Source organism: Oncorhynchus nerka, linkage group LG7, assembly GCF_034236695.1.
Source record: "Oncorhynchus nerka isolate Pitt River linkage group LG7, Oner_Uvic_2.0, whole genome shotgun sequence".
Lineage (NCBI taxonomy): Eukaryota > Metazoa > Chordata > Actinopteri > Salmoniformes > Salmonidae > Oncorhynchus > Oncorhynchus nerka.
The window spans coordinates 29,324,043-29,349,313 of NC_088402.1; the positions used below are offsets into that span (position 1 = coordinate 29,324,043).

Here is a 25,271-nt window from a genome sequence, read left to right on the forward strand (position 1 = left end):
ATTTCCTAGGTTAGCTAGCCAGCTATTGTCGTTCTTTTAACGCAACGTAACGTAATCAACACTGCTAGCTAGCCAGCTAGCCCCGAATAACAGCACAGTAGAAACTATTACACTCAACGGAGCGACTTGATTAGTGTAGTGTCAACAACGCAGCCACTGCCAGCTAGCCTACATAGTCAACAACGCAGCCTCTGCCAGCTAGCCTACTTCAGCAGTACTGTATCATTTTAATCATTTTAGTCAATAAGATTCTTGCTACGTAAGCTTAACTTTCTGAACACTCGAGGCGTGTAGTCCACTTGTCATTCAATCTCCTTTGCATTAGCGTAGCCTCTTGTGTAGCCTGTCAACTATGTGTCTGTCTATCCCTGTTCTCTCCTCTCTGCACAGACCATACAAACGCTCCACACCGCGTGGCGCGGCCACCCTAATCTGGTGGTCCCAGCGCGCACGACCCACGTGGAGTTCAGGTCTCCGGTAGCCTCTGGAACTGCCGATCTGCGGCCAACAAGGCAGAGTTCATCTCAGCCTATGCCTCCCTCTAGTCCCTCGACTTCTTGGCACTGACGGAAACATGGATCACCACAGACAACACTGCTACTCCTACTGCTCTCTCTTCGTCTGCCCACGTGTTCTCGCACACCCCGAGCTTCTGGTCAGCAGGGTGGTGGCACCGGGATCCTCATCTCTCCCAAGTGGTCATTCTCTCTTTCTCCCCTTACCCATCTGTCTATCGCCTCCTTTGAATTCCATGCTGTCACAGTTACCAGCCCTTTCAAGCTTAACATCCTTATCATTTATCGCCCTCCAGGTTCCCTCGGAGAGTTCATCAATGAGCTTGATGCCTTGATAAGCTCCTTTCCTGAGGACGGCTCACCTCTCACAGTTCTGGGCGACTTTAACCTACCCAGGTCTACCTTTGACTCATTCCTCTCTGCCTCCTTCTTTCCACTCCTCTCCTCTTTTGACCTCACCCTCTCACCATCCCCCCCTACTCACAAGGCAGGAAATACGCTCGACCTCATCTTTACTAGATGCTGTTCTTCCACTAACCTCATTGCAACTCCCCTCCAAGTCTCCGACCACTACCTTGTATCCTTTTCCCTCTCGCTCTCATCCAACACTTCCCACACTGTCCCCTACTCGGATGGTATCGCTGTCCCAACCTTCGCTCTCTCTCCCCGCTACTCTCTCCTCTTCCATCCTATCATCTCTTCCCTCTGCTCAAACCTTCTCCAACCTATCTCCTGATTCTGCCTCCTCAACCCTCCTCTCCTCCCTTTCTGCATCCTTTGACTCTCTATGTCCCCTATCCTCCAGGCCGGCTCGGTCCTCCCCTCCCGCTCCGTGGCTCGACGACTCATTGCGAGCTCACAGAACAGGGCTCCGGGCAGCCGAGCGGAAATGGAGGAAAACTCGCCTCCCTGCGGACCTGGCATCCTTTCACTCCCTCCTCTCTACATTTTCCTCTTCTCTCTCTGCTGCTAAAGCCACTTTCTACCACTCTAAATTCCAAGCATCTGCCTCTAACCCTAGGAAGCTCTTTGCCACCTTCTCCTCCCTCCTGAATCCTCCTCCCCCTCCCCCCCCTCCTCCCTCTCTGCAGGTCGACGACATCCGATCCTCGTTTGCTAAGTCAAACGACACCGCTGGTTCTGCTCACACTGCCCTACCCTGTGCTCTGACCTCTTTCTCCCCTCTCTCTCCAGATGAAATCTCGCGTCTTGTGACGGCCGGCCGCCCAACAACCTGCCCGCTTGACCCTATCCCCTCCTCTCTTCTCCAGACCATTTCCGGAGACCTTCTCCCTTACCTCACCTCGCTCATCAACTCATCCCTGACCGCTGGCTACGTCCCTTCCGTCTTCAAGAGAGCGAGAGTTGCACCCCTTCTGAAAAAACCTACACTCGATCCCTCCGATGTCAACAACTACAGACCAGTATCCCTTCTTTCTTTTCTCTCCAAAACTCTTGAACGTGCCGTCCTTGGCCAGCTCTCCCGCTATCTCTCTCAGAATGACCTTCTTGATCCAAATCAGTCAGGTTTCAAGACTAGTCATTCAACTGAGACTGCTCTTCTCTGTATCACGGAGCGCTCCGCACTGCTAAAGCTAACTCTCTCTCCTCTGCTCTCATCCTTCTAGACCTATCGGCTGCCTTCGATACTGTGAACCATCAGATCCTCCTCTCCACCCTCTCCGAGTTGGGCATCTCCGGCGCGGCCCACGCTTGTTGCGTCCTACCTGACAGGTCGCTCCTACCAGGTGGCGTGGCGAGAATCCGTCTCCACACCACGTGCTCTCACCACTGGTGTCCCCCAGGGCTCTGTTCTAGGCCCTCTCCTATTCTCGCTATACACCAAGTCACTTGGCTCTGTCATAACCTCACATGGTCTCTCCTATCATTGCTATGCAGACGACACACAATTAATCTTCTCCTTTCCCCCTTCTGATGACCAGGTGGCGAATCGCATCTCTGCATGTCTGGCAGACATATCAGTGTGGATGACGGATCACCACCTCAAGCTGAACCTCGGCAAGACTGAGCTGCTCTTCCTCCCGGGAAGGACTGCCCGTTCCATGATCTCGCCATCACGGTTGACAACTCCATTGTGTCCTCCTCCCAGAGCGCTAAGAACCTTGGCGTGATCCTGGACAACACCCTGTCGTTCTCAACTAACATCAAGGCGGTGGCCCGTTCCTGTAGGTTCATGCTCTACAACATCCGCAGAGTACGACCCTGCCTCACACAGGAAGCGGCGCAGGTCCTAATCCAGGCACTTGTCATCTCCCGTCTGGATTACTGCAACTCGCTGTTGGCTGGGCTCCCTGCCTGTGCCATTAAACCCCTACAACTCATCCAGAACGCCGCAGCCCGTCTGGTGTTCAACCTTCCCAAGTTCTCTCACGTCACCCCGCTCCTCCGCTCTCTCCACTGGCTTCCAGTTGAAGCTCGCATCCGCTACAAGACCATGGTGCTTGCCTACGGAGCTGTGAGGGGAACGGCACCTCAGTACCTCCAGGCTCTGATCAGGCCCTACACCCAAACAAGGGCACTGCGTTCATCCACCTCTGGCCTGCTCGCCTCCCTACCACTGAGGAAGTACATTTCCCGCTCAGCCCAGTCAAAACTGTTCGCTGCTCTGGCCCCCCAATGGTGGAACAAACTCCCTCACGACGCCAGGACAGCGGAGTCAATCACCACCTTCCGGAGACACCTGAAACCCCACCTCTTTAAGGAATACCTAGGATAGGATAAAGTAATCCCTCTCACCCCCCCTTAAAAGATTTAGATGCACTACTGTTCCACTGGATGTCATAAGGTGAATGCACCAATTTGTAAGTCGCTCTGGATAAGAGCGTCTGCTAAATGACTTAAATGTAAATGTAAATGTAACAAAATTCACCCAACTTATTGTGGGAAGCTTGTGGAAGGCTACCTGAAACGTTTGAACCAAGTTAAAGAATTTAAAGGCAATGCTACCAAATACTAATTGAGTGTATGTAAACTTCTGACCCACTGGGAATGTGATGAAAGAAATAAAAGCTGAAATAAATCATTCTCTCTACTATTATTCTGACATTTCACATTCTTAAAATAAAGTGGTGATCTTAACTGACCGAAAACAGGGAATTTTTACTAGGATTAAATGTCAGGATTTGTGAAAAACTGAGTTTAAATGTATTTGGCTAAGGTGTATGTAAACTTCTGACTTCAACTGTAAAAACAAAACGACAAAAAATACAGAGATGCAGGACATGAACAGAGTTAAATGTGATGTTTGGGAAGGGAACACGACAGTTGTTTATTACAGTCAATATAGACTTAGTCATTGGAAAGTAAACAACAATAGGGTTGTGTTAACGGGTTGAGTCAACAACCAAGCATTCCTCCCCACAGTCTTCTAAAACAGGGTTCTCTAGCCGTGGTCAAGGGGGCCTACTATGTGTCAGCTGGAGTCAAATCCAGTGTGCACAGTAGACCTCCAAGACCAGACTGGAAAACGCCTGCAAACAAACATGAAACGAATAATGAACAAACGATTACTGTAGCAGGGCCAATATAAGAGAACCAGAAATGTAAAACAGACAAAATAATAATAAATGAAACGTTCTAACGTGACTGAAGTTATACAATGAGGTCCATGGCTAGATCATTTAAATTGCCAGATGAAAGAGCATATCAGTTTGGTAGGAAGGTAAAATATTTTTTTTAAATAAAGTGACTACTAAATAACTGAAAAACCTAAATCATTACAAAACAAACCTGAGGTGAGTAGCTTCCTACTCTGCCGTTTGGTCATTTGGCGTTAAATAGAACACTACAATATAGCAGTGCAGTCCGTCTCCATGGCCATCTAACTAGGAAGAGAATAAGCAGTGCAGTCCGTCTCCAAGGCCATCTAACTAGGAAGAGAATAAGGAAGTGCAGTCTGTCTCCAAGGTCATCTAACTAGAAAGAGAATAAGCAGTGCAGTCCGTCTCCAAGGCCATCTAACTAGGAAGAGAATAAGCAGTGCAGTCCGTCTCCAAGGCCATCTAACTAGGAAGAGAATAAGCAGTGCAGTCTGTCTCCAAGGCCATCTAACTAGAAAGAGAATAAGCAGTGCAGTCTGTCTCCAAGGCCATCTAACTAGAAAGAGAATAAGCAGTGCAGTCTGTCTCCAAGGCCATCTAACTAGAAAGAGAATAAGCAGTGCAGTCCGTCTCCAAGGCAATCTAACTAGAAAGAGAATAAGCAGTGCAGTCTGTCTCCAAGGCCATCTAACTAGAAAGAGAAAAAGAAGTGCAGTCTGTCTCCAAGGCCATCTAACTAGAAAGAGAAATAGAAAGTGAAAAGAAAGAAGGAAGAACAGTGGTGTTCCTTTCTGGGGTTCAAAAAGAAAATCCTCTCTGAAATCATGAAAGAGCTGATAACAGTGTGTTTTGTTTTTCTGTGTGTGAGATTGTATGTGTGTGTGTGTGAGACTGTGTGTGTGAGAGACTGTGTGTGTGAGAGACTGTGTATGTGAGAGACTGTGTGTGTATGTGTGTGTGTGACTGTGAGACTGTGTGTGACGGTGTCTGTGATACTGTGTGTGTGAGACTGTGTGTGACGGTGTGTCTGTGTGTGTGTGTTTGACTATGTTTGTGTGTGAGACTGTGTGTGTGAGTGACTGTGTGTGTGTGTGCGTGTGTGTGTGAGACTGTGTGTGTGTGTGTGACTATGAGACTGTGTGTGTGAGACTGTGTGTGACGGTGTCTGTGTGTGTGTTTGTGACTGTGATACTGTGTGTGTGAGACTGTGTGTGACGGTGTCTCTCCGTGTGTGTGTGACTATGTTTGTGTGTGAGACTGTGAACAACAAAACATGATTGTACAACCATATAATGTGCCCACATCAGGAAGGAAGAAGAAAAGTATTTGGGGAGGAGAATGAGACAGGGGGAAAGAGAGAGAGAGAGAGAGAGAAAAGCAAGGAGAAATAGTACAGTGATATAGCATGTTCCAGGTCTGTCTGAAAGTGAGTTTGAGTTTAATGGAGGAGCCCCTCTCCCTCTATCCCCCAGTTAGAACCAACTTCCCCCAGACAGACCACGCTGCTCTGTCACACATACAGTATCAGTAACAGGTTGTTGGTCGACAGGCAAACTGACGGTCCAGGCAGGTAAATTGGCAACTAGTACATTGTTACATGGTGGTCCTCCTGCAATACTTTTAAAATATCTTCTTTTTTTTGTTCTTTTCCAAGGTCCTGTAGGGGCAAGAGAGAGAGCTATGTTGAGTAAGAGGCAGAGCTCTTCATAAGGAGCTGTATATACAGTATTGGCTGTGGTGTGTGTGATATCAAGGAGCACTTTGGCTGAGCCCTGTGCCGTTTTCAGACATTCAACAGGTGTGTATCGTCTCAAAGGGTGTGTGTTTTGATCTCTGCCCTTTCCTCCAAACTTTGAGACAAGTCTGTTTTTCAACAAATGGACACTAAGTAATATTCCATCATATTCTATGAAGGTACAGGAAGAGGTGAGGAGTAGAAACATAAATACTGTATTATACAACACCACAAAAATAGGTTGAATAATTGTTCATGGTTGACTCCATGTAATGCTGTTGTATAGAAATGTACAGTGCCTTGCGAAAGTATTCGGCCCCCTTGAACTTTGCGACCTTTTGCCACATTTCAGGCTTCAAACATAAAGATATAAAACTGTATTTTTTTGTGAAGAATCAACAACAAGTGGGACACAATCATGAAGTGGAACGACATTTATTGGATATTTCAAACTTTTTTAACAAATCAAAAACTGAAAAATTGGGCGTGCAAAATTATTCAGCCCCTTTACTTTCAGTGCAGCAAACTCTCTCCAGAAGTTCAGTGAGGATCTCTGAATGATCCAATGTTGACCTAAATGACTAATGATGATAAATACAATCCACCTGTGTGTAATCAAGTCTCCGTATAAATGCACCTGCACTGTGATAGTCTCAGAGGTCCGTTAAAAGCGCAGAGAGCATCATGAAGAACAAGGAACACACCAGGCAGGTCCGAGATACTGTTGTGAAGAAGTTTAAAGCCGGATTTGGATACAAAAAGATTTCCCAAGCTTTAAACATCCCAAGGAGCACTGTGCAAGCGATAATATTGAAATGGAAGGAGTATCAGACCACTGCAAATCTACCAAGACATGGCCGTCCCTCTAAACTTTCAGCTCATACAAGGAGAAGACTGATCAGAGATGCAGCCAAGAGGCCCATGATCACTCTGGTCAAACATGGTGGTGGCAGCATCATGGTTTGGGCCTGCTTTTCTTCAGCAGGGACAGGGAAGATGGTTAAAATTGATGGGAAGATGGATGGAGCCAAATACAGGACCATTCTGGAAGAAAACCTGATGGAGTCTGCAAAAGACCTGAGACTGGGACGGAGATTTGTCTTCCAACAAGACAATGATCCAAAACATAAAGCAAAATCTACAATGGAATGGTTCAAAAATAAACATATCCAGGTGTTAGAATGGCCAAGTCAAAGTCCAGACCTGAATCCAATCGAGAATCTGTGGAAAGAACTGAAAACTGCTGTTCACAAATGCTCTCCATCCAACCTCACTGAGCTCGAGCTGTTTTGCAAGGAGGAATGGGAAAAAAATGTCAGTCTCTCGATGTGCAAAACTGATAGAGACATACCCCAAGCGACTTACAGCTGTAATCACAGCAAAAGGTGGCGCTACAAAGTATTAACTTAAGGGGGCTGAATAATTTTGCACGCCCAATTTTTCAGTTTTTGATTTGTTAAAAAAGTTTGAAATATCCAATAAATGTCGTTCCACTTCATGATTGTGTCCCACTTGTTGTTGATTCTTCACAGAAAAATACAGTTTTATATCTTTATGTTTGAAGCCTGAAATGTGGCAAAAGTTCGCAAAGTTCAAGGGGGCCGAATACTTTCGCAAGGCACTGTATGTGTTGTAGTAGTGTGTTGTACCTGGAGGAGTCTAGTTTCTGTTGCTCCAGCACCCTCTGCTGTGCCTCTAGGTTCTTCTTCATCTGCTCGTGGCGCCGCTGGAACTGCAGACAGAACACAGGACAGTTTGCACGATTTGCATGGCTGGAGTCGTGTGTGTGTGTGTGTGTGTTATATTCGTATGTGTGCGCGCGCATGTGCATTCACAGTACGTGTGTGTGTCTGAGGGTGTATTTGTAATTCAATCTGAAGTGCCAGGGTGCGCTTTGGACATTCGTAAATTCAGAGCGTTGTCAGATGACCTGTTTCTAAATTCAGAGCGTTTCGCTCTCGGAGCGTTCAGAGCGTTGTCAGATTACCGGTTTCTAAATTCAGAGCGTTGTCAGATTACCGGTTTCTAAATTCAGAGCGTTGTCAGATTACCGGTTTCTAAATTCAGAGCGTTTCGCTCTCGGAGCGTTCAGAGCGTTGTCAGATTACCGGTTTCTAAATTCAGAGCGTTGTCAGATTACCGGTTTCTAAATTCAGAGCGTTGTCAGATTACCGGTTTCTAAATTCAGAGCGTTGTCAGATTACCGGTTTCTAAATTCAGAGCGTTGTCAGATTACCGGTTTCTAAATTCAGAGCGTTGTCAGATTACCGGTTTCTAAATTCAGAGCGTTTTGCTCTCGGAGCGTTCAGAGCGTTGTCAGATTACCGGTTTCTAAATTCAGAGCGTTTCGCTCTCGGAGCGTTCAGAGCGTTGTCAGATTACCGGTTTCTAAATTCAGAGCGTTTCGCTCTCGGAGCGTTCAGAGCGTTGTCAGATTACCGTTTCTAAATTCAGAGCGTTTCGCTCTCGGAGCGTTCAGAGCGTTGTCAGATTACCGGTTTCTAAATTCAGAGCGTTTCGCTCTCGGAGCGTTCAGAGCGTTGTCAGATTACCGGTTTCTAAATTCAGAGCGTTTCGCTCTCGGAGCGTTCAGAGCGTTGTCAGATTACCGGTTTCTAAATTCAGAGCGTTTCGCTCTCGGAGCGTTCAGAGCGTTGTCAGATTACCGGTTTCTAAATTCAGAGCGTTGTCAGATTACCGGTTTCTAAATTCAGAGCGTTGTCAGATTACCGGTTTCTAAATTCAGAGCGTTTCGCTCTCGGAGCGTTCAGAGCGTTGTCAGATTACCGGTTTCTAAATTCAGAGCGTTTCGCTCTCGGAGCGTTCAGAGCGTTGTCAGATTACCGGTTTCTAAATTCAGAGCGTTTCGCTCTCGGAGCGTTCAGAGCGTTGTCAGATTACCGGTTTCTAAATTCAGAGCGTTTCGCTCTCGGAGCGTTCAGAGCGTTGTCAGATTACCGGTTTCTAAATTCAGAGCGTTTCGCTCTCGGAGCGTTCAGAGGTTTCTAAATTCAAATTCAGAGCGTTTCGCTCTCGGAGCGTTCAGAGCGTTGTCAGATTACCGGTTTCTAAATTCAGAGCGTTTCGCTCTCGGAGCGTTCAGAGCGTTGTCAGATTACCGGTTTCTAAATTCAGGCGTTTCGCTCTCGGAGCGTTCAGAGCGTTGTCAGATTACCGTTTCTAAATTCAGAGCGTTTCGCTCTCGGAGCGTTCAGAGCGTTGTCAGATTACCGGTTTCTAAATTCAGAGCGTTTCGCTCTCGGAGCGTTCAGAGCGTTGTCAGATTACCGGTTTCTAAATTCAGAGCGTTTCGCTCTCGGAGCGTTCAGAGCGTTGTCAGATTACCGGTTTCTAAATTCAGAGCGTTGTCAGATTACCGGTTTCTAAATTCAGAGCGTTTCGCTCTCGGAGCGTTCAGAGCGTTGTCAGATTACCTGTTTCTAAATTCAGAGCGTTTCGCTCTCGGAGCGTTCAGAGCGTTGTCAGATTACCTGTTTCTAAATTCAGAGCGTTTCGCTCTCGGAGCGTTCAGAGCGTTGTCAGATTACCTGTTTCTAAATTCAGAGCGTTTCGCTCTCGGAGCGTTCAGAGCGCACCCTGGACGCTCTGGCGGAGGAGTAGGGTTGATCCGAGCGTCCTGACCTCACAACGGCTGTCAAGCACCGGAGCTAACTGGCCAACGTTGGCAGAGCTTGCGTGCTACTTCCAGACACAAATGAGAGAACAGCTCAACTCTGACCATTTTACTCGCCCTAGCAGTGCTGGGTTAGGTTGTTTTCATGTTATCCAGTGCATTGGTGACTAACTGTGCTGCTAGCAACAATTTAATGACGTTAACTAACACCGGTCATATTCAACGGGTGTTGAGCTTTCGAAAATTCATCAGTTATTCTGCGCTCTGGCACACTCAGACAAAAGTGCTCTGAAATAGAGTAGATAGACAAGAGTGAATTTATGAACGCACCCTATAAATGTAATCACAGCTATGAACATATTATAACGTTTCATCACGTATGTTGCTAAGAGTCAGTCAGTGGTGATTTGAAAGCATTCTTCCGTTCCCTTGGTGATTCTAAATCCTAAAATTACATTTACATTTGAATATGATGAGATCACAATTAAATAGAGCAACTTCAGCAGAATGTTTTGAATTTAGAATGTTTGGTGGCAACACCCCAAGACTAGACGTGACCTGTCTCTCCTATCTAAGCTTGAGTGACTTCATCCAGCATTTTGTCCAGGCTGTACCATTGATGGCATCATGGATATCAGAGGTTGAGGGAGACAGCCCGGGTCTCTGGCAGTGTGAGCAGTACTGGACATCCCAGCTCAGACATGTGACCATTCTCCTTGAACACAGCCAGCACCCGTCTGAGCAGGAGCAGAACCTTCTGGTTGACTGGTACACGGAGGTGAGGAGTATGTTTCTCTTTTACAGAGCGACAGTGAGATAGACCCTAGACAGAATCATGCAGCATGAGAGGAGAAAGGCTTTTAAATTGAACCTTTATTTAACTAGGTAAGTCAGTTAAGAACAAATTCCTACTTACAATGACGGCCTACCGGGGAACAGTGGGTTAACTGCCTTGTTCAGGGGCAGAACAACAGATTTTTACCTTGTCAGCTCGGGGATTCGATCCAGCAATCTTTCGCTTACTGGCCCAACACTCTAACCACTAAAATACCTGCCACTTTGGATTGGGAGGAGTGACCAGCAATGTCTCTTTTCTGATGAGAAACTGGAAGCCATTCTGAGGGTGTTGGAGCTGCAGTGATGGGCTTCCTGTCTGCCTCTAAATCATTCTCTGATTGACAGCTCAAGCGCTCTATGGACTGTACCCATTTTGAATTACTAATGATGCATTTTGTAGTGTTAACGTCAGGTAAGATAAGGCCTATTATCTATTTTTCTGTTAATTAAATCAATTTAACCATTCAAAACGGTGGTGCGTCTTTTTAGTGAGATTGCTGTACGGAAAATAGACAAATAAACATGGGAACAAACAGAGTATTTCAGTGATTTGATTGAGTGGTGTGAAGGTGTTCTGTTAGGTTCCTGTACCTCTTGCTCAGTCTTTGAGCTTCTAGATCTTCATCTCAAACACCTGTTTCATTTCCATCTTGGCCACGTGCTCCCTCTTCTAGGCCAGGGGAGTCCTGCAGGGTTTAGGCATGTGCACACACATCCATCAGTTTAAAGCCTTTGCACCCCAGCCCAGAGTAGTCAAACTCAGACTTTGGGCCAGGGTGGAAATTCCTGTCACGATCTCTTGCATACACTTATGCCTGGAGGAGGATGAGGACAAGCAGGGGAAGGCCCTGGGTGTGGAAGACCCAGCGATTCAATAGCCATTTCTACTTGTGTTAGCAAAGCCACCAACAAGCTCTACTGGTACGGATGCTGAGTGAAGCTCACGAAGCAAGCAAGAGCGTAAACACAGGACAACTATTAGAGAATATTCTACCAACAAGCATTCAATGAAGACTTCTGGGCAGTTTGCTAGAGTGCCGTAGAATGATATCCATTTCATGACCTGGTAGGGGCCTCTAGTGTCAAAAAAAGAGCAGCATCTCTATACAACACAGATACCTGTACGAGGGAAAAACAGAGGAGAGTATAGAAACATAGCTAACAAGGGGTTCTTGAAGAACTGAAATGACACTAGGGAGTTTTTCCCTAGCCACCGTGCTTCTACACCTGCATTGCTTGCTGTTTGGGGTTTTAGGCTGGACTTCTGTACAGCACTTTGAGATATCAGCTGATGTATGAAGGGCTATATAAATAAATTTGATTTGACACTTACATGCCTTCATTTGTGTCAAATCAAAAAAAAAAACATTAACATACACACACTTAGCATGCTGATATTATGATGACCGTGCATGAGAGAGCTATTAGCTAGCTAATGAATGCTGGTGGTTACTGTGATATTACAGTGCATCATTTTAGTGAGGTTCTCTGTACTTGACTGAATCTAAACTCAGCAAAAAAAGAAACGTCCTGTGTCAACTGCGTTTATTTTCTGCAAACTTAACATGTGCAAATATTTGTATGAACATAAGATTCAACAACTGAGACAAACTGAACAAGTTCCACAGACATGTGACTAACAGAAATGGAATGTGTCCCTGAACAAAGGGGGGGGGGGGGGGGGTTGAAAATCAGAAGTAACAGTCAGTATCTGGTGTGGCCACCAGCTGCATTAAGTACTGCAGTGCATCTCCTCATGGACTGCACCAGATTCGCCAGTTCTTGCTGTGAGATGTTACCTTGCACCAAGGCACCTGCTAGTTCCCGGACATTTCTGGGGGAAAGGCCCTAGCTCTCACCCTCCGATCCAACCGGTCCCAGACGTGCTCAATGGTATTGAGATTCAGGCTCTTGGCAGAACACTGACATTCCTGTCTTGCAGGAAATCACTCACGGAATGAGCAGTATGGCTGGTGGCATTGTCATGCTGGAGGGTCATGTCAGGATGAGCCTGCAGGAAGGGTACCATATGAGGGAGGAGGATGTCTTCCCTGTAACGCACAGCATTGAGATTTCCTGCAATAACAAGCTCAGTCCGACGATGCTGTGACACACCACCCCAGACCATGATGGACCCTCCACTTCCAAATCGATCCCGCTCCAGAGTACAGGCCTCGGTGTAACGCTCATTCCTTCGACGATAAACACGAATCCGACCATCACCCTTGGTGAGACAAAACCATGACTCGTTAGTGAAGAGCACTTTTTGCCAGTCCTGTCTGGTCCAGTGACGGTGGGTTTGTGCCCATAGATGACGATGTTGCCGGTGATGTCTCGTGAGGACCTGCCTTACAACAGGCTTACAAGCCCTTGGTCCAGCCTCCCAGCCTATTGCGGACAGTCTGAGCACTGATGGAGGGATTGTGCGTTCATGGCGTAACTTGAACAGTTGTTGTTGCCATCCTGTACCTGTTCCGCAGGTGTGATGTTCGGATGTACCGATCCTGAGCAGGTGTTGTTACACGTGGTCTGCCACTGCGAGGACGATCAGCTGTCTGTCCTGTAGCGCTGTCTTAGGCGTCTCACAGTACGGACATTGCAATTTATTGCCCTGGCCACATCTGCAGTCATGCTTCCTAAGGCACGCTCACACAGATGAGCAGGGACCCTGGGCATCTTTCTTTTGGTGTTTTTCCAGAGTCAGTAGAAAGGCCTCTTTAGTGTCCTACGTTTTCATAACCGTGACCTTAATTGCCTATCGTCTGTAAGCTGGTAGTGTCTTAACATGCACCTGTGGAACGGTCATTAATTGTTGTTGTTTCTTTTTTTGCTGAGTTTAGTTGATGATCCCTGCTGAGATATGATGGAGTCAGTAGTTATTGACTGCCCCCTGCTGGTGAAATATAGCATGCATCTTGGTGAGAAGGACAATATACATCTCAGAAGACAGTTTATGGCTTGTAATTTGACTCAAGGGTGAGCTAAGCCACATCTTACCACAATAATTCCCTTCCATTTGAACAAAAACCTTCAATAAAACTACGCTGGGTTGTATCACAAGTTTATTACGGGACTATAAAAACAAAACAAAAGACAAATAAAAATAGAGATGCAGTACATGAAGAGTTAAATGTGATGTTTGGAAAGGGAACCCCACAGTTGTTTATTACAGTCAATATAGACTTGTTTATTTACAGCTATTCGAAATTGTAAGTAAACAACAATAACAACAATAGGGTTGTGTTAACGGGTTGAGTCAACAACCAAGCATTCCTCCCCACCGTCTTCTAAAACAGGGTTCTCTAGCCGTGGTCAAGGGGGCCTACTATGTGTCAGCTGGAGTCAAATCCAGTGTGCACAGTAGACCTCCAAGACCAGACTGGAAAACGCCTGCAAACAAACATGAAACGAATAATGAACAAACGATTACTGTAGCAGGGCCAATATAAGAGAACCAAACATTTTAAACAGAAATAATAATAATAAATCAATTGTTCTAACACGCCGTCCATGGCTAGATCATTTCAATGACAAGGGATGGAAGAGCATATACTTTTGGGATCAGGATTACAAAAATAAAAGGGACAACTAAATAACAAAAACGTTACAAAACAAAACGCCTGAGGTGTGTAGCTTGAGGTGAGTAGCTTCCTACTCTGCCGTTTGGTCATTTGGCGTTAAATAGAACACTACAATATAGCAGTGCAGTCTGTCTCCAAGGCCATCTAACTAGAAAGAGAATAAGCAGTGCAGTCCGTCTCCAAGGCCATCTAACTAGAAAGAGAAAAAGCAGTGCAGTCTCCAAGGTCATCTAACTAGAAAGAGAATAAGCAGTGCAGTCCGTCTCCAAGGCCATCTAACTAGAGAGAGAATAAGGAAGTGAAAGAAAAACAGTTGTGGCATTCTGGGGTTTAAAGTGAAAAAATCATCCTTTCTAAAATCGTTTTTCTGTGTGTCACACTGAACCACAAAACATGATTGTACAACCATCTAATGTGCCCACTTCAGGAAGAAAATACATATATACATAAAAAAAGAGGGATAAAAGGAGAAATAGTACAGTGATATAGCATGTTCCAGGACTGAGTCTGTCTGAAAGTGAGTTTGAGTTTAATGGAGGAGCCCCTCTCCCTCTATCCCCCAGTTAGAACCAACTTCCCCCAGACAGACCACGCTGCTCTGTCACACATACAGTATCAGTAACAGGTTGTTGGTCGACAGGCAAACTGACGGTCCAGGCAGGTAAATTGGCAACTAGTACATTGTTACATGGTGGTCCTCCTGCAATACTTTTAAAATATCTTCTTTTTTTTGTTCTTTTCCAAGGTCCTGTAGGGGCAAGAGAGAGAGCTATGTTGAGTAAGAGGCAGAGCTCTTCATAAGGAGCTGTATATACAGTATTGGCTGTGGTGTGTGTGATATCAAGGAGCACTTTGGCTGAGCCCTGTGCCGTTTTCAGACATTCAACAGGTGTGTATCGTCTCAAAGGGTGTGTGTTTTGATCTCTGCCCTTTCCTCCAAACTTTGAGACAAGTCTGTTTTTCAACAAATGGACACTAAGTAATATTCCATCATATTCTATGAAGGTACAGGAAGAGGTGAGGAGTAGAAACATAAATACTGTATTATACAACACCACAAAAATAGGTTGAATAGTTGTTCATGGTTGACTCCATGTAATGCTGTTGTTTAGAAATGTATGTGTTGTAGTAGTGTGTTGTACCTGGAGGAGTCTAGTTTCTGTTGCTCCAGCACCCTCTGCTGTGCCTCCCAGTTGTTCTTCTCATCCTCCAGCTGGCGTCTCTTCTCCTCCAGCTCCTTGTGCTGGGCCTCCAGGTTCTTCTTCATCTGCTCGTGGCGCCGCTGGAGCTGCAGACAGGACAATTTGCATCATTTGCATGCTGGAGTCGTGTGTGTGTGTGTGTGTGTGTGTGTGTGTGTTTGACTGAGTATGATGTAATCACAGCTATGACCATATTAAAACATTTCATCATGTCTGCTGGTGATGATTTGAAAGCATTCTGCCGTTCCCTTGGTGATTCTAAATCCTAAGAATACATTTACATTTGAATATGATGAGATCACAATTAAATAGAGCAACTTCAGTAGAATGTTTTGAATTTAGAATGTTTGGTTGTAAGGCGCCAATGTTGATTTGGAACTCAGATTGGTGGCAACACCCCAAGACTAGACGTGACTTGTTTCTCCTATCTAAGCTTGAGTGACTTCATCCAGCATTTTGTCCAGGCTGTACCATGGATGGCATCATGGATAGCAGAGGTTGAGGGAGACAGCCCGGGTCTCTGGCAGTGTGAGCAGTACTGGACATCCCAGCTCAGACATGTGACCATTCTCCTTGAACACAGCCAGCACCCGTCTGAGCAGGAGCAGAACCTTCTGGTTGACTGGTACACGGAGGTGAGGAGTATGTTTCTCTTTTACAGAGCGACAGTGAGATAGACCCTAGACAGAATCATGCAGCATGAGAGGAGAAAGGCTTTTAAATTGAACCTTTATTTAACTAGGTAAGTCAGTTAAGAACAAATTCCTACTTACAATGACGGCCTACCGGGGAACAGTGGGTTAACTGCCTTGTTCAGGGGCAGAACAGATTTTTACCTTGTCAGCTCGGGGATTCGATCCAGCAATCTTTCGCTTACTGGCCCAACACTCTAACCACTAGACTCTAACCACTAAAATACCGGCCACTTTGGATTGGGAGGAGTGACCAGCAGTCTCTTTTCTGATGAGAAACTGGAAGCCATTCTGAGGGTGTTGGAGCTGCAGTGATGGGCTTCCTGTGCCTCTAAATCATCCTCTGATTGACAGCTCAAGCCCTCTATGGACTGTACCCATTTTGAATTACTAATGATGCATTTTGTAGTGTTAACGTCAGGTAAGATAAGGCCTATTATCTCTTTTTCTGTTAATTAAATAAATTTAACCATTCAAAACGGTGGTGCGTCTTTTTAGTGAGATTGCTGTACGGAAAATACACAAATAAACATGGGAACAAACAGAGTATTTCAGTGATTTGATTGAGTGGTGTGAAGGTGTTCTGTTAGGTTCCTGTACCTCTTGCTCAGAGTCTTTGAGCTTCTGGATCTTCTCCTTGACCTTCATCTCAAACACCTGTTCCATTTCCATCTCCATCTTCATCATCTTGGCCACGTGCTCCCTCCTCTCCTCCTCCATCTGGGCCAATGGACTCCTGCAGGGTTGAGGCATGTGCACACACACAACATCCATCAGTCTAAAGCCTTGCACCCCAGAGCAGTCAAACACAGACTTTGGGCCAGGGTGGAAATTCCTGTCACGATCTCTCCTGCATACACTTATGCCTGGAGGAGGATGAGGAGGAACATGGGAGAGGAAGACCCAGCGATTCAATAGCCATTTCTGTCTGTGTTATTAAAGCCAAGCCATTGCATCGCTGAGTTAGTGAACGCCAAGTCACCAACAAGCTCTACTGGTACGGACGCTGAAAGCTCACAAAGAAAGCAAGAGCCCCTTCACAGGACAACAAATACGATTTTCCAGGAAGACTATTGGAGACTATTCTGCCAACAAGTATTCAATGAAGACTGGGCAGTTTGCTAGAGTGCCGTAGAATGATATCATCCATTTCATGACCTGGTAGGGGCCTCTAGCGTCAAATAAAGAACAGCATCTCTAAACAACACAGATATCTGTACAATGGAAAAATAGAGAGGAGAGTATGGAAACATAGCTAACAAGGGGTTCTTGAAGAACTGAAATGACACTTACATGCCTTCATTTGTGTCAAATCTAAAAAAAAAAAAACAGAAACATACACACACTTAGCATGCTGATATTATGATGACTGTGCGTTAGAGAGCTATTAGCTAGCTATTGAATGCTTTATGGTTACTGTGATTTTACGGTACATCATTTTAGTGAGGTTCTCTATACTTGGCTGTGAATTAGCAGTGGCTCAGGCTTATGAGACTGTGTTTAGATCCAGCCCAGATGCTGGGCTGTGTGTAGATGACTGTTAGTCCCTGTGATCAGAGGAGTGGATTGCGTTAGTGCAGGGCCTCATCTCCTTCCCTTCATCCACGCTGTTACAGAAGACCTGGCTGGAATGGAGAGAAATGGAAAACAGAACCACATACAAACACCTTTGGTCAACTTTTGGTTAGTACTCACTTGGTCATTGGTCCCTTGTTCTTGTTGCTGTCCACTCCGTTGTATGTGACGGCTGCTAGCTTCCTGCTGCGGTAGTTCTCATAGTGGACATTGTTGGTCACGTCTTTCAGGTCCTGCATGTGAGTTCTGGATCAAAATCAAATTAAAACTTTATTTAGATGACATGTAAGTTCTGGAACAAGAAGACAGAACCACTGAAATCAAATACAACTTTATTTCAACTAAAATTAACCACAGCAATACACTTTACAGTAAAAAAACAATAGTGACACTAAAATCCATTTAAACAGTCAGAGAGAGCAGTGAGGAATGACATTGCACTGACACCATAATCTCCCTACCATCTGCTACTGCTCATGCAGCGTTTAAACCAGGACACTCAGTGGAGCATGACCATAATGCAGAGGAGAGTGTGTGTGCTGTAACAGTACCTGATGAGCATGTTCCTCAGGATGGTGAAGTCACAGTGCTCTCCATTCTCCACTAGAGAGCGAGACAGAGCGAGGCAGAGAGGCAGAGCGAGAGAGAACGGAGAAAGAGTTAGAGAGAGTACAGTCAGTAGCCACCAGGGGGTGTGGCAGTCACAGGCGAGAGAGCGTGCTAGAGAGCTAGGCTCAGCTCCAGGGAAGATGCAATTGAGATCTTTTCCTAGAGAGCTGTGGGGAGGAGACAGAGAGGAGTGTATGGGTATAATATTGTCAGCAACCACAGGGTGGTGCCAGACACCACATACTCTTCCACATACACTAGTTCCTCTGAGGTTTCTGTTTGACTGCTGTAGGGAGTGGATCACAAAGCTGACGAGTGGCCTTGCCCTCTCCCGCCCTCTCTATATTTACACACTTACATGGTGCCTGAAACATTTTTTAAATTCCAAAACTCACTCCCCATGGGCGGTTAACATGGAACCACCACAGAGGTACTCTCTAGTAAGTAGTAACCACACAGTTCATCCAGTCGAGAGCACACAACTATGTCTTATCCAGAACTACAGCCACACACATAACTCATTACAGATCAAAGACCATGACTTGTTATCTGGTCATAGACAGAGATAAAGAGCTGTATCTGAATTGTAGAGTTTAGGCTACAACTGATTTGACCATATACTCATGCAGCGGTAGAAAACAGTGGGGAGCAGAGGGGGGACATGAAGAAGTTATGGGGTTAGAGGGTATTTAATGTGTGTGTGATTTGAGCTCTGGGGTGATGACTGCTGGGGTCATGAGGTAAAAGTTCAGAAGACTTCATAAACATGTCTACTCGACTAAGACCAGTGCTGTAGATTGTAGACTAATTTACAACTGTTCTTAACATGTTTGAGTGAAGACGAGATGCAGAGAGGCATGAACAGGAGCCGCGTGTTAAATGGTAAACCTATCCTCTTTCAAATCATCTCTCCCAGGGAGCTGTTGCATTCCTGCGTGCACATATTTCTTAGTCGGATGCATTCGTTTTTTTTTAGGTAGTGGAAAAATATTTTATTTGTGCTAAGGCACTCCTGCAGCTTCCTGTCATTCTGTCTGTCTAGCATCAAAGAGAACAGAACACACACATCCTGTTGAGTAGAACACGTCTCATCTACATACAGGACTGCCTGCTCAAAACACACCTCTCCATCTAAAGGGCCTGTTCTATTGAGTGGAAGTAGAACTAAATAGTTACAAGTTGATACATAGCAACAGTCATACAATCTCAATGTTTGTCTTTTTTGTGTGTTTTTTTTTTACATTAACAAATGTCATGTTCGCTGTATGCAATATGACATAAGTGCTACTCTATTTGTTTAGAACATTCCATGGTCATTATGTCACCAGTAGATAATTTTAGCAGACAGAGTTTTATCACTCAAGACACACACAGGGCCAGAGAAAACATAACAAGTCTATGTTGATAACACAACATACCCCTAAATGTCAACTGTTGGGCAGGAGGCTACTGAACTTAACCTGGTTCTAGTAATCTAATGTTTAGTATAGGAATAGTGTGACATTTTAATACACTTTTGCAGCCATGTAAATACTTGTGTCACTTCAACTATGTGAGCTGAAACTAGAAACATAGATGGGACTCTACGCTGGCTTCGGCTCAGGCTGATTTCAAGGTTTTACTGCTAACCTACAAAGCATTACATGGGCTTGCTCGTACCCAACTTTCCGATTTGGTCCTGCCATACATAGCAACACGTACGCTACGGTCACAAGACGCAGGCCTCCTTACTGTCCCTAGAATTTCTAAGCAAACAGCTGGAGGTAGGGCTTTCTCCTATAGAGCTACATTTTTATGGAATTGTCTGCCTATCCATGTGAGAGTCTTTATTGAATACTTATCTCTTCAGTAGGTTCTATGATTGAGTGTAGTCTGGCCCAGGAGTGTGAAGGTGAACGGCAAGGCACTGGAGCAACAAACCGCCCTGGCTGTCTCTGCCTGGCCGGTTCCTCTCTCTCCACTGGGATTCTCTACCTCAAACACTATTACAGGGGCTGAGTCACTGGCTTACTGGTGCTCTTCCATGCCATCCCTAGGAGGGGTGCTTCACTTGAGTGGGCTGAGTCACTAACGTGATCTTCCTGTCTGGGTTGCCCCCCCCCCGGGTTCGTGCCGTGGGCGATACTTGGCCTCGTCTCAGGATAGTAAGTTGGTGGTTGAAGATATCCCTCTAGTGGTGTGGGGGCTGTGCTTTGGCAAAATGGGTGGGGTTATATCCTGCCTGTTTAGCCCTGTCCAGGTGTATCGTTGGACGGGGCCACAGTGTCTCCCTCCTGTCTCAACCTCCAGTATTTATGCTGCAATAGTTTGTGTCGGGGGGCTAGGGTCAGTCTATTATATCTGGAGAATTTCTCCTGTCTTACCCAGTGTCCTGTGTGAATTTAAATCTCTCTCACTCACAGGACCATGCCTCAGGGCTACCTGGCCTGATGACTCCTTGCTGTCCCTAGTCCACCTGGCCGTGCTGCTGCTCCAGTTTCAACTGTTCTGCCTGCCGCTATGGAACCCTGACCTGTTCTCCGGACGTGCTACCTTATCCCAGACCTGCTGTTTTCAACTCTCTAGAGACAGCAGGTGCGGTAGAGACACTCTGAATGATCGGCTATGAAAAGCCAACTGACATTTACTACTGAGGTGCTGACCTGTTGCACCCTCTTCAACCACTGTGATTATTATTATCTGACCCTGCTGGTAATTTATGACCATTTGAACATCTTGGCCATGTTCTGTTATAATCTCCACCCAGCACAGCCAGAAGAGGACTGGCCACCCCTTATAGCCTGGTTCCTCTCTAGGTTTCTTCCTAGGTTCCGGCCTTTCTAGGGAGTTTTTCCTAGCCACTGTGCTTCTACATCTGAATTGTTTGCTGTTTGGGGTTTAGGCTGGGTTTCTGTACAGCTGATGTAAGAAGGGCTTTAAATACATTTGATTGATAGAAATGTGAGCATTTGCATTGAGACACAGAGCAGGCCTATGGGGCAAAGCAGAACTGTCACTCTAAATCAACATCACCTGCAGATGCACTTCCCCCAACACACACACAGACGTACAAACTATAAGAAGAGTGCAGTTTCCCGGATAATGTACTGACCCCATAGTAGGGTGAGATAGCTTGTACTTCTTCCAGACATAAACCTTTCAAATTAAACAGTATGTGTAGGACAACTTTTGTGCTAATATTGAATAACACCCAAAGACTGGTGCGTGTGTGTGTGTGTATGTCCAGGCCAGTACCTGACTGTGACCTCTGACCCATGACTCCTCACCTTCCGCCACACCCCAGGGGTACTGCCTCCCTCGCACCCGCTTCTCATTGACCACGATGATGGTGTTGCTACCAACAACAGCCAGGGGTAAGCGATCCTGCAGGAGGGAGGGACAAGTGTTACACAGCTGACACACAACAAAAATAAATGAATAGCCTTGTCTAACATGTTTCTGCACACACACAGTCTGCAGAAGTCAACTTTAGTGTGACCTTCGCTGCAGTCAAGTATATTCACCAGGTTTCCCTTTTTTAAATTAGATGGAAAACTGACTGGAGATAAAGTAGTGTATTGAGATCACACCAGCTCAGTGACAGTTGAGAACAGTGCTTAGTGTGTGTGTGTACAGTGGCTTGCAAAAGTACTCAGGCAGTCTCCACAGTGAAGCACCCCTCCCAGGCAGTCTCCACAGTCGCCAACGGACCAGTCAGTCTCCACGGTCGCCAACGGACCAGTCAGTCAGTCTCCACGGTCGCCAACGAACCAGTCAGTCTCCACAGTCGCCAACGTACCAGTCAGTCAGTCTCACGGTAGCTAACAAACCAGTCAGTCTTCTCTTGTCAATACTGGGGCTGTTGGGGCCAGCTCAGCCAAAATACTAGTGTTAGATTTTATTGGATTTATGTTATGGGGGCTGTAAACATGACATATCGCAATTGGGATAAAGATAGTGATGCATGTTCATGTTTGTTTGTCAGGTCAAGTTTTTTTCTCCTATTCAATTCCATCTCTTGCGTGGAGAATAAAAGCAGCGTTTATGTGTGTGCGCGCGCATGAGCGTCATGGGAGAAACCAAACCTTGATCTTCTTGACTATCTTGTTCTCCTCCTCATCGTCAGTTTCTGGGAACTCGTAGATCTTGATTTTGTGCTCTGTGATTTCTCGCATGATCTATAAAGAGATTAGGGGAGGGAGGGAGGGGAAGAATAGAGGGGAGGGAGAGAGAAGGAGAGGAGAAAAATATAGAAAGGTGAGAGCAATGGGGGTGGAGAAGGAGACAGCGATGAGAGAGAGAGCTAGAGATGACAGATGAGACCAAGAGAGGAGACAGAGCGAGGAGAAGAGACAGAGCAAGACAGAAATATAGAGGGTAGCCTAGTGGTTAGAGCGTTGGACTAATAACCGGAAGGTTGCAAGTTCAAACCCCCGAGCTGACAAGGTACAAATCTGTCGTTCTGCCCCTGAACAGGCAGTTAACCCACTGTTCCTAGGCCGTCATTGAAAATAAGAATTTGTTCTTAACTGACTTGCCTGGTTAAATAAAGGTAATTTTTTTATATATATACATATAGATATATATATAGATGAGACAGAGAATAGATGACAGAGATGGATGAGAGACGACACAGCGATGAGAGAGAGACCAAGATGCGAGAGACTAGACAGAGAATAGATGACAGAGATGGATGAGAGACGACACAGCGATGAGAGAGACCAAGATGTGAGACTAGACCGAGAGAAAGAGAGAGAGACCGAGAGAGAGAGAGAGAGACAGAGCGAGAGACTAGACAGAGCGAGAGACTAGACAGAGAGACAGAGACTAGACAGAGACTAGACAGAGACTAGACAGAGAGACAGAGACTAGACAGAGACTAGACAGAGACTAGACAGAGAGACAGAGACTAGACAGAGACCGACAGAGAGACCGACAGAGAGACCCAGAGAGAGACCGACAGAGAGACCGACAGAGAGAGACCGACAGAGAGACCGACAGAGAGAGACCGACAGAGAGACCGACAGAGAGACCGACAGAGAGACCGACAGAGAGACCGACAGAGAGACCGACAGAGAGACAGTGAGACCGAGAGAGAGAGACCGAGAGACAGTGAGACCGAGAGAGACGAGACCGAGAGACAGTGAGACCGAGAGAGACGAGACCGAGAGACAGTGAGACCGAGAGAGACGAGACCGAGAGACAGTGAGACCGAGAGAGACGAGACCGAGAGACCGAGACAGACAGCGGCGAGACCGAGACAGACAGCGGCGAGACCGAGACAGACAGCGGCGAGACCGAGACAGACAGCGGCGAGACCGAGACAGACAGCGGCGAGACCGAGACAGACAGCGGCGAGACCGAGACAGACAGCGGCGAGACCGAGACAGACAGCGGCGAGACCGAGACAGACAGCGGCGAGACCGAGACAGACAGCGGCGAGACCGAGACAGACAGCGGAGAGACCGAGACAGACAGCGGAGAGACCGAGACAGACAGCGGAGAGACCGAGACAGACAGCGAGAGACCGAGACAGACAGCGGAGAGACCGAGACAGACAGCGGAGAGACCGAGACAGACAGCGGAGAGACCGAGACAGACAGCGGAGAGACCGAGACAGACAGCGGAGAGACCGAGACAGACAGCGGAGACCGAGACAGACAGCGGAGAGACCGAGACAGACAGCGGAGAGACCGAGACAGACAGCGGAGAGACCGAGACAGACAGCGGAGAGACCGAGACAGACAGCGGAGAGACCGAGACAGACAGCGGAGAGACCGAGACAGACAGCGGAGAGACCGAGACAGACAGCGGAGAGACCGAGACAGACAGCGGAGAGACCGAGACAGACAGCGGAGAGACCGAGACAGACAGCGGAGAGACCGAGACAGACAGCGGAGAGACCGACCGCGGAGGGGGTCAGTCAATACACAGGATGAGGAAACTGTGCTCAGCACACACACGCGCTCTGTGCAACAACTGTGCAGCACTTATTTATTGCATGTGTTCTCTCCCACAGGAATAGTTTGCATAAACTACTAATCACACACCCAAACTGTTGACTTCTGCATTCAGATAAAGACGTGTTTTTTTTAACAAACCATAAACACACAGGCCACCCATAGAACACGGTATGTACACAGAGCCAACACACACACCTGCTTCTTGAACTGTTGGCACTCCTCAGGAGTCATTGTGTCCGCTTTGGCGATGAGGGGGATGATGTTCACTTTTTCATGTAACCGCTTCATGAACTCTATATCAAGAGGCTTCAACCTGGAGAGAGAGAAGAGAAACTCAGATTGCACAGTTTGACCCACCTCGGGACTAAAAAACAGCATTTCTTGTTTCCAGAATGAATCTCTAGCGCCATGGCAGCATTGCTGCTGAAACTGCACATCTGGCCGGCCCACAACACATTGTAAATCCACTGAGCAGAACAGGATTCTTCTGTTCTGTCTGCCTGAAAACAGCTCTAATTTAAACAGCCATCACATTGGTATTTCATACAGAGTTACAGACTCCAGACTGTTTGTGAAAGGAGATGCTGGGACATCTAAGCAACGTTGAATCTTGGCACGCAGACAAGAAAAAGTTAAAGGGCATGCCAACAAGTACAAGTCTCCGGTCTGACTTGGCTGGCTGTGGCTAAATGAAACTTTACGTTCAGAGAGATCGCACAAAAGAACAGAATGAATCATCGCACTTTTGAGAAATTATTGTGTTTTAGTCTTCATTTTGAAAGATCAGTTTGTGCACACACACACAGACACTTCGCTCTCTGCCCTGGTTCCAGCTGTGCTGGTAATGTGCTATGAGAGTCCCGTGGGGACACAGAGGAGACAGATGTTAACTGTGAATGGAGCCATACGGTGTTAGTCCTCTTGGATGACCACAGACTGCTGCCAGCCAGCCAGGCACATGAAGAACAGAACAAGGACTTGGTCAGAGATAGAGACACTTTGGGCCAAGATGGTGAGGGGCACTGACCCAAATGGAGAGAGCGCTGGCCTGTCAAATGAACCTTTGTTTATGGGGAGCACAGAGCAGCCCAGTGTTGGGATGTAATGTAACAGCAGGGACAGCTGTGTGTTGAGCAGAGCAGAGCACGGACTGGAGCCAAGATACAGAGGAGAAACAGCCTCAAACAAAGTGAACCCAGGAGAGTACAGATTACATAAACGTTGTCCCAGTGTGCCTCTCAGCAGTCCTAGTAGGGGTTCAGCGTGGGGTCGAGGGTGGGGCGGGCAGCTAGGCCTAATTGAAAACTGACAGCTGTACTCCTCACCAGGGGCAGGAGTGTTGATGACCAGCTAGTAACATGTAAACAGTAGTTGTACTACTGATTTCAT

The 25,271-nt window shown here is 46.5% G+C and overlaps 1 protein-coding gene across 2 annotated transcripts in view; it reads right to left on the reverse strand.

Moving 5' to 3' along the window:
* Positions 1 to 13,326: 13,326 nt before the first annotated feature.
* Positions 13,327 to 25,271, reverse strand: part of LOC115131428 (septin-7) — a 32,510-nt gene continuing 20,565 nt past the window's right edge. Inside the window, exons 5-13 of one of the 2 annotated variants that reach the window (XM_029663150.2) lie at positions 24,078 to 24,195; positions 22,005 to 22,097; positions 21,207 to 21,303; positions 17,883 to 17,934; positions 17,452 to 17,577; positions 17,050 to 17,070; positions 16,357 to 16,492; positions 15,005 to 15,150; positions 13,327 to 14,610 (exon numbers count right to left, since the gene is read on the reverse strand). In XM_029663150.2, coding sequence (XP_029519010.2) covers positions 14,574 to 14,610; positions 15,005 to 15,150; positions 16,357 to 16,492; positions 17,050 to 17,070; positions 17,452 to 17,577; positions 17,883 to 17,934; positions 21,207 to 21,303; positions 22,005 to 22,097; positions 24,078 to 24,195 — 826 coding nt within the window. In that variant the 3' untranslated portion in view covers positions 13,327 to 14,573. The remainder of the gene's footprint in view (positions 14,611 to 15,004; positions 15,151 to 16,356; positions 16,493 to 17,049; positions 17,071 to 17,451; positions 17,578 to 17,882; positions 17,935 to 21,206; positions 21,304 to 22,004; positions 22,098 to 24,077; positions 24,196 to 25,271) is intronic. The other variant, XM_029663151.2, reaches the window with a different exon arrangement.